General features: G+C 32.6%; 1 protein-coding gene across 1 annotated transcript; it reads right to left on the reverse strand.

Moving 5' to 3' along the window:
* Positions 1–4,574: 4,574 nt before the first annotated feature.
* On the reverse strand, positions 4,575–6,020 carry LOC131065038 (protein INAPERTURATE POLLEN 1 homolog). The gene has a single exon (XM_057999406.2). It carries the CDS (start codon positions 5,869–5,871, stop codon positions 5,275–5,277), a length of 597 nt encoding a protein of 198 aa, XP_057855389.1. The 5' UTR covers positions 5,872–6,020; the 3' UTR covers positions 4,575–5,274.
* Between the last annotated feature and the right edge of the window lie 4,125 nt (positions 6,021–10,145).

Here is a 10,145-nt window from a genome sequence, read left to right on the forward strand (position 1 = left end):
AAAGAGAAAGAGGAAGGTGGGTGTTAAGGGAGAAACTAGAGGGAGAGAAAACCCAAGTGCAAGAGAGGTAGATACCTAAGAGAGAGAGAGAGAGAGGTAAGGGATGAGAAAGAGAGAGAGGGGGGAATGCAGGGAAAGAAGAGAGACCAGAGAGAGAGAATGTCGATATGAGCATGTTGAACTAAAATTTAACTAAGTCTAAAATTTATGTGATTTCTCTAAAAACTACAATCTGCATTATAACTCCTAGAGATCTGAAACCACTCTTAAACATCTTGACAATATATACATAAAATGATTTATACTTAAATGTTATATTTTATATATATATTCAGAGAGAGAGGAAGTGAAAGAGAATGATAATTTGCAGTTTCAAAATTGAAAATGCACTTGCCAAAATCCAAATTCATTTGGCGCTCGCCTTATTTGGCAGGCGCCAAATACATTAGGCATGCCCAACCCTTAGGTTCGGCTCCCGAAGCCTATTTGGTGTGCACCAAATAGGGTGCACGCCTTATTTGGCGTGCACAAAAGGGCTTGATGGGGGCCAAAAAAATTTGGCTTCTTTTTGGTCCCCCATCTTGGTGCACTTGCCCTTAGTAGATGTTTTTAAAAAAAACATTATCTCTATTTGCATGTTAATTAGTGTATTTCTGTAGGGTATTTTGGCGAGCATTACATTCCTTTGTATTTATTTATTAGGATAGGTTCTTAGAGGGTCATATGCATAAATGTTGTGATCAATGATAAGTGAAATAGAAAATGCATTACTAGTACTTGCATATGTTGATCATTGTAATGTGTTAACTCATCCCTTGTTAAATGTGCATATTAAATACTAACAAAAATTGTGATTGATAAGAGCATCATGTAAGTGTGACCTTGCCCCTTTAATGTGTCATACCTAAATGAATATTAGAATTTCACTTGTCAAAGCATGCAACAATTTTGCATAATGTGAGAAGATGCATATTTCATGATAAGATCAAACTTTGCATGTTTAATTTTTGGTCATTCCATGCATAAATGAATATGTAAAGTATCATTCACATTAAGCCTAAATATTATCTTATTTTGTGATTAACTGTTGAATATGATTATTTTCATCATGGCTACATAAATGTGATTTCGTTGTGGAAGTAGTTCTTCAGTTGAGCCTAATCCTAGTGTGGAAAGAAAAATCATACGGATATATTTAAACCCTTGCATATGCCTTCTTGCATAAAGATGAGTTGCTTTGAATTTGAAAGTACCTGTAAGTGGAATATGGTTGTCTGATTTAAGGAAAGATGCTTGTCTTTATATAGTGTTGGAATCTTTAAAAGACTCATGTTTGTGGTGTGGTTGGGCATGTTCTCTAACACATCTTAGAGATGGTCCCCACAAGGTGTCATGTGGCTCTTTACTCCATCAATGTGACTAATGCTAGTCACTTAGTTAATGATAATTTTTTATTTTTTTTAAGTTTGATAATTCATTTTGGTTACCGATGAAGTGTCAAACTGTTATAAGGGCTAGTTTTGAAATTTTAAGTATTGTTGTGTCAATCTAGTCACAAAAACACTTTCATTTATCTATTTTGTGAGTCTTGGACACACTTTACATATTATTGAATTTGTGCACATTTTACAACCTTAACACACTTTAATTATTATTGGATTTGTGCACATTTTGTACATTCAAGTAATTTATAGATTTCATTCATCTCTATCTACCTATCTTTATCTCTCTCCCTCTCTACATCTATCTCCATCTATCTCTCTATCCCTATATCACTATCTCTGTTTTGTCCTCTATATCTCTCTCCCTCTCCCTCTATCACTATCTCTCTCCCAAGTAAAAACAAGAAGTTGTGTACACACATAAGAGAAGCATTAGAAAAAAAATATTGACAAGGATGAATACCCATTTAGGTTCGAACTCTTGAACTAAAACTTATATGCATGTGAACTGGGTACCATTTTTATTTTCAAAATGTGTACCCATTTTATTTTTCAAAATGGGTACCCATTTAAGAATAGGTAAATAAAATGGGTAGGATATGTTTCTAATCAACCATGTTTTTTCTATTTCTTAGAACACATGTACACATTTTGGAGTAGGTACATGTTTCATAAAATTCTAAATTTGAAACTTGAAAACCATAGATTTGTCTTTGTTTTAAACTTGGAAACCCAAGCCCTAGAACTGCAAGTACAATACCAACAAAATAACAGAAAAACTTACTTTAGCAATATGACTAACGATTTTTTTCTAGATTTTTTAATGAAATTAAAACCCATGAAAAATAATAATATATTATTTTAAATATGTAATTTTTAAAAAAAATTGTATATTTTTTTCTCTTTCTTAATTATTTTGTGAGGAAATTAGTCCATAAACTTAAAATGTTAGATTTTTCATATTTTTAAAGTAACTTTTGATTTTTTTGAGTTTCTTGTAAAAAAATTACAAGATATCAATACACAGAAAAGTAATTACACAAGGGAAAAAAACTTTCACAAAATGATTAATTAGGTTAAATTATGGTGCTCCTACATGGGGGTTTTCAAAAGAGTAATTAAGGCCAATAAAAAAAATTGGAAAAAAATACAAAAAAATTCTCATCATCAATATTTAGTAAATATACATATTTCAATTAGAAAAATACTTTCATCTAGGTCAAGTTATGGCGCTAGCACACGTGCATGGTATGGTCCTAAAAAGTGACTTTTAAAAAGTGGTTTGTATACATGACTATTAAAAAAAAAATTGTATCATTTAAATATTAAAATAAATTATATATTTGAAAACTATAATTAAAATACTACATTTTATATTAGTGGAATTCATTTTTAAAGATAATATGTTTAAGTGCTTCAAATTTTTAGTCCAATTATGACAATTTTTTAAAATCAAGAAAAGCACTTCCAACTTTTGGCCAAAATGCAGACCCCACCCCTCTCTCTCTCTCTCTCTCTCTCTCTCTCTCTCTCTCTCTCTCTCTCTCTCTCTCTCTCTCTCTCTCTCTCTCTCTCTCTCTCTCTCTCTATTGACTATAATAAGGGAGCCTATTTGGGGATAGAAATCCTCTACCTGATAGTGATTTATAAGACATAGAAGAATAAAATGTAAAGCACAATGAGAGTATAATGTCTTTAAAGCTATAAGACATGTTGAAGACTGATTGATAAAATTTTAATGGATATCACAGTGGAAAAACAATGAAAAAGGTCATCTAAGACATTGTATACTTTAAAACAATAAATAGAGTCAATGTAACTCATCAAAAATATATTGACTTCTTGTAGTGTCATAAATTGTACATGGCACATGATTTCAGCACATTGATTATCCCCTTAATCACAACTCTCACTACCTCATTTTACCCTTAAACACATTGCAACAAAAGAAAAACCCAACTAATAATATAATTTACAGTGGAGATGGCCCCATAGCATGACAGCAAGTTAGAAGCCCTATTGATAGGGCGGTCACAACTTCAAAAACGTGTGCCTTTCATCTTGCAGGCACCCCTGACAAGGCACACACTGGCAGCATGGAGACACAGACGATGACGTGGAGGGAATCGTTGGCAAAAGCGTTGTGCGAGCATGGCCACCATGGAGAGATAAAGAGATAACTGTGTGTGGCAATGGAGAGATTAGGTGACACCTACATGCGATGACAGAGAGATAAGTTTCCTCTCGCGCGAGGTAGATGAGATATAAGGGCGAGCTGACATGCATGTGCAACTGAGTGATAAGGTGGAGATGCCATGCGCGTGCAATAGCAAAAAAAAAACTCTGAGGATGAGGTCCCTCAAAAATGTGGCCTCACTAATGCATAGCTCCAATCAAAAGCGTTAATAGCTTCGGCACCTTATTGATCAAAATAATAATATAATTTATAGTACCTTAATTCTGAATTTACCAATATGAAACTTTGATTGACACAAACTTGAGACATGTAAATTAGTATCATACAATGTGTGACTATTAAAAAGATGCTTCCAAACACTTTTAATTATAATATTCCCATAAAAGATAGATTGGCCTTGTAAATATGCAAATGCCTATGTAACAATACAAATTTAATTATAAATTTAATGGCTAGGAGTTATAAATCTAATGCATATTTTTTTATTAAATCAATAATCTATAATCAATTTTTAATTGAGAAAATGTCTTGTATATCATTTTTTGAACCATATAAGATTAAATAAAATAATAATACTAATAAACTTCCACAATCCATTAGACTCTTTTCTAAATTTGATTGGTGAATACTCCTTTTGAATAAAATTCTTTCAAATATTAAATTTATTAATCATGATATGTAATAAAAATATATAATTAAATTTTATTTGTTTTTAATTTTTTTTTTAAATTAAAATAATTATCTTTCATATATATTAAAAAAAATACATTCCATAAAAATCAGCTCGTAAACTTTATTATTATTTATATTGTTTATATCGAACTATTGATTCATTAATTAAAATAAATAAAAATTAATGATTCTACAGAACCAAACAATCTAAGAGACGAGAACTGCTATCTTAGTATATTTTCTCTCTTCCTTTTGATCTGAGCTAACTGTACATCTTAATGATTCCATGAAACCAAACAAATCTAAAAGACAGAAAGTCACCAAACAGTCTAAAAGACTGAGAGCCGCAATTTATACACTTTTTTTAAGTGGATTTTGATATCAGCTTACAGTACATTTAAATGACTTCGATACCAAAAGACAAAAAGAACCAAATTCCTTTTGATGTGGACTCTGAACACTATATATACATCTTGATGCACCAAAAATTCCTTTGGAAAAAGATGCATGGTGAACCAAAAGTTATTTTGGTAAAAAATGCATGGTGCACCAAGACTTCCTTTGGAAAAAAAAGGCAGAGAAACGTAGAGGAATACACTTGAGAACAATATAGATTTTAATGATTCCATGAGACCAAACAGTCAAGACTGAGAACCGCATCCTAATACATTTTCAGGAGAATTTTGGTATCCACTGCCAAAAGAACCATTCCTTTTGATGTAGGCTCTTTACTATACATCTTGATCAAGAAACCAGACATTCCTTTTGATGTAGGCTCTAAAGGAATGTAAGCTCTTTTACTATACATCTTGATCAAGAAACCAGCATAACCTTGATCAAGAAACCAGCATAACCTTGCACATGGTGCACCAAAAACTCCTTTGGAAAAAAGTGCATAACCAAGATTTCCTTCGGAAAAAAATGCAGAGAATTGTAGAGGAGAGTATAATTGAGAAGAATGGGTTAAAAGTTACAACGCTTCAACGATTCAGCCAAATGGGGATCCCTGAAGGAGATATAAAGCTGAGCGATGCCCTGAAGAAAATGTGCCGCTTGAGAGACATCGGAGGCGCTAAGTATGTGGGACACAACATTCCTTCGCAGACGATTGGCATCAAGAAAGATGCAGCTGAGCTCTGTAAGGTGCTCTTGCAGGGCATCCGAGCGGTCGAGCGCGAGGGCCGTGCCCAGACCGAGCTGAACATTGCGCAATCTATTGAACAGGTCTTGAAGCATAGGCGTCATCACATTATGAATCTTCTTAACCCTCTCGGACAAACCCTCGCTGTCGGCGGCGAGAGTAATGAGAAGTGCCGGGTGAAAGTCACCGATCCAGAGAAAGGGCTTCTCTGCTGCGCTTCTCCAAGCGGGCGAGAGGACTTGCAGAACATCCTTCTCGGCCGCGCCTTCCAGGGCCTTGAAGTACTCCTCCAGGTGCTCATGCAACTGTTCCACTGGCCCCATGACCTGCTTCCTCTCGCCCTTCTCCACCGCCTTTTGCAGCTGCGGAACAAGCAAATTCTTCATCGTATCTATCCACTGCCCGTACCACGCCTCCATTCTTTTTGCCCTGCTCAGGACAGAGGAAATTTGCGCAGGAGTTTTAAGGGCTTTTTCTTTCCCTGATTCGATGTAAAGAAAATAAAATCCTACTTCGTTGTCAGACAGTTAAACCTCAACAGTGCGCTTGTGGAGGGGTTTTAAATTGAAAATAATATGTGGCGGGATCCAAGTTCACCATTTTCACACATTCTCGCATCAAATTTTATGTTGACATGAATTATTTAATTATTTTAATGATTTTTTGAAATTTTGTGAAGATCAGGTGTAAAGGTTATCGACTATATGCAATTTCCCTTGTTAAAGTAGTGCATTTCTTATTATCTATATGATTTTGTAGAACTTTGAAATAGGCGTAATATTGTCTAAAACATTTGAAAAATGTTTGTAGTGCATATTTGTTTAAAATGAATTGAAAGAGATTTGTAACAATTTCAATCTTGAGGAATTTGTAATTGATAATTTTAGTTGCTTATATGAGAAGAGTAGAAAAATAGTTTTTTGTGTGTTCCTTCATTTCATTCGTTAGTGAACTTGCATCATAAATATGTGGTGGTTGTGTGTAAAAGGTACAACAATATTAAATTTTCTATTAAGATGAATTTATTAATGCTTTTTTTTTTTAATAAAATGTGAAAGATGTCAAAAAAAAAAAGTTTTCAATTAGTGGTTCATTTGTATTTATATAAGTTGTATTTGTAAATAATAATATGTTGTTTTTTTAAGAGTAAAAAAAAAATGTATTGAAAAAATATGTGTTACAATAAATTATTAGTTCAACAAAAATAAAATAGAAAGATATGTAAGAAGATTAAACAAACATAAATGTGTTATAGCATACCTGAGTAAATCCAATGTCATAACCATCCATAGCAACATGCATACTATGGTGATGCAATGCCCACCTATTTAACAAAAAGTTGTATTTTGAAATAGTAAACATTATTTTAAATACAAAATGTTATTTTATTTTTGATAATATTATAGAAATTTTACCTCCAATACATATGTAGTTGTAAAACTTGTTGGAGGGAAGGTCAATATTGTACCATCCTCTAATGTTACACCTTGTAATGTGTAATGTTGGCAACAATTTAATTCGATTGTATTGTTTAAAAACTATTTACATTTATACATTTGAAATAGTTAATAGACAAAATGTTATAAATTTAAATCGAAAAACTTGCATTTGACCAACATACACATCATTCACCAACTCCTTAGTCATCACCACATTATCCAATGCACCACCTTGATGAACCCCTCTACTCCCATAACATATATATTAACAATGAGTAAACACATGGGAGGTGGAACCCTCTACACTTTTGCGTCACTATCTCCCCAAAGCATAGATTACAACATTTCAAGCATATGTGAGAGCTAGGAGCACTAGAATTAGATGGTCAGGCTGCTAGATCATTGTGTGAAGCAAAAGTGTCATGCTCTATAAGAGTGTCTATGAGGCTAGCAATTACATGGAGACTCTACACCTCCATCATGTAGTACCCCTGCCCTAATCAAACTTTTTAAACCCAGTTGACCTTGGTTGACTTTTTAGTGGCTTACTTGGATGGTTGATATACCATGTTGTGATGTTATATTCAGGTATTATGCTTAATGTGTGTATCGGTGAATGTTGATTACGCATTAATTCTTATGTATGATTAGATGTTAATTTGATTTATGTGTTACTGACCCTGGACTAGCACATTTATTGTATACGTGAATTACGTTATATGCATGTTTCATGTTTGTGAGTGTATGGGGTGAGAGGAGATGATTTTCCTTCACTCATTTCTGTGAGACAAGGAACGTCACGATTCTCCTTCATTGATGTGTGTGTCGTGTCTGTTATATATATTTGTCTATATGCACATGTGGTTCTTTGATGCAGGACAAGTACCGGGTAGGTACGAGGTATTGACTCCACCTGGTTTCACAGGTCTGAGCGTACCTTATTTGTCTGATGGGAGTGGAGGAGATAGTTGTTAGACCCTAAATTGATCCGCAGTTACACTCATGTGAGTGTTGTCAGTCGGTTGTCATTTCCCATTTGACCGGTATGCGAGTCATAGTGCTTTGGCATTTTTATTTTGTGAGTCGTTTGGTGGTTATTTCTCGTTTTGTGTGCCTCCTGCTAGTTATTTAATTTAATTTGAGTGAATTGTGTTATTTTTGTGCTGGTGTATTTAATTTAATTAATATGCCCTTGTGTTTATTGATTTAATTACATAATTGGAGTTGTTAAATTTAAATAGTTAAATTGTGCATGTTATATTTGTAAAAATAGTTGTATTAATTTATTTGAAAAAGAAATAAGTTAAATGCTATGCTATTAGAATTTTAGTGTAAAAGTTGAGTTAATTTCATATGGGGAAAAAAAAAAAAAAAAGTAATCCCCATTGACCTTGTTGTTAGCAATTAGATTTTTATTTTTGATTAAAAAGAATTGTGTTATGAGAAAAGAGAAAATTAGATTTTACTTTTTAAATATTATAATGCTATTGGTTGAGGAAAACTTTTAACCTAAAAGTTTAGGTTTAAAATATTTTTTCTATATTACCTGTGAGTTCACGGGAAGTGGGGAGGAATTTTTGAAAGCCAAATTTTGGAAACCATTTTGGAGTAGAAATCTGGATTGTGGATTTGGTGTGCAGGATTGAAGCTCCTCTCCAATTTTCTTCCTGGAGTGCATTTCAGGTTGGGTAGATTTTACTCTTTCTTTTGTTACAAAAAAAAATTAAATGTTTTGAAATTCTTCCTTTGTGTGTGCTTGGAAATTATAAAATCTTATTGGAAACTCTAGATTGAAAGTTTGGTTTGGAAATGGAGTAATTTGTTCTTGAATTTAATCATTTCCCAAATCAATATGTATTTGTTGAAGAGATGGTCCAAAGATTTAGTTGCCTATGTGTTTTCAAGTTTGTGCAAATTCAGTTTTTTTTTTAATTCTCTCTGTTTGAGTGGCAAGTAATATGTTTTATTTTATGTATGTTTGTAAGTTTTTATTTGTTAAAAATAAAGGGGTTATGCTGGCAAAATTTTGCCAATTTGCCCTCTTTGTGTGAATCCATGATATTCCTTGTGTGTGGAAGAAATGAAGAGATTAATTAAATCCTCTCTATTTGCTTAAAATTCTCATGAATTTTTGCCCAAGATCTTTTGATTTGGGTCTTTTATGTATTATTTAGTGTACAGAAATCTTATCAAATATTTCCTTTCAAAAAAAAAAAAAAAAATTGTTCTCTATTTTTTTCTAGCAGAGATATTTTGTGTTTGTTGAAAATGTGTTTTCTGTATAAAGTAATTTTAAAAAATAAAAAATTACTATTTTACCCCCACGTGGCTGGGTATACCCCACCACGTGGTGCTACCATAGGGTAGCAGCGCTACCAAATGGTAGCAGTGCTACCATTGGTAGCACCCGCCACCAAAATAAGACTTTCACCGTAGCATTTTAATAAATGTTTTCATTGTTACTTTTTAAAAGATGTGTTCGCTGAACTATTAAATAGCACTGTCAAAAAAATGATTATGCCTTCGTTTTTTCTTTTATATGCGGTTTATATATATATTTCTATCAAAGCATTGTTTTATATGCGATCAATTCTGGTAAATTAAATTTACTCATGAAGTGGCTTAAATATTTAAATATGATTCATATATTTATATTTTTATATATATTTAATATGAATTTTTATTATTTTATTAGGATTATTTTATTGGAATGTGAAAATTAAATGGCGTCTTTCAAAAGATGTATTATTTAATATGGGGTGTTTTATTCATTAAAGTTATTATAATTTTTGCTTGTTCAAAATTGAAAAGAGGCAAATTGATTATTTGTGATTAATTAAATTTCTAGTCTTATTAGATTAATGATGACTTGAATTTCTCTTAATCAATATGGTTGTGTTTTATTAAATTTTAAATGTTGAATTGCAAGTATATATGATGTTATTAATTTCAAAAGATTGTTTGAGTATGGTCTTAGTGAATTTGGCATTTCTTGCAAGGGGCTTATTTTTGTTGCAAATTCTTGTCAATATTTAGTCATCCTGTTGTAGTGTTTGTTGTACCTCTCGATCAGGTGTTGTCTTTATGACCTTGTTGTCTTAAAACCATATTGTATGTATTCCTTATGGTTAACCAAGGGTTAGTAAGACTATGTTTTGTCACCTGTATTTTTGTAGTGGTGTTATGGTTGTCTGTTCGCCATAGGGTCCTCGTAGAGTGACCATGTTTGAATAGTGTCCTTTGGGAGAGTGGCT

The sequence above is a fragment of the Cryptomeria japonica genome, chromosome 11 (genome assembly GCF_030272615.1).
Source record: "Cryptomeria japonica chromosome 11, Sugi_1.0, whole genome shotgun sequence".
Classification (NCBI taxonomy): Eukaryota; Viridiplantae; Streptophyta; class Pinopsida; order Cupressales; family Cupressaceae; genus Cryptomeria; species Cryptomeria japonica.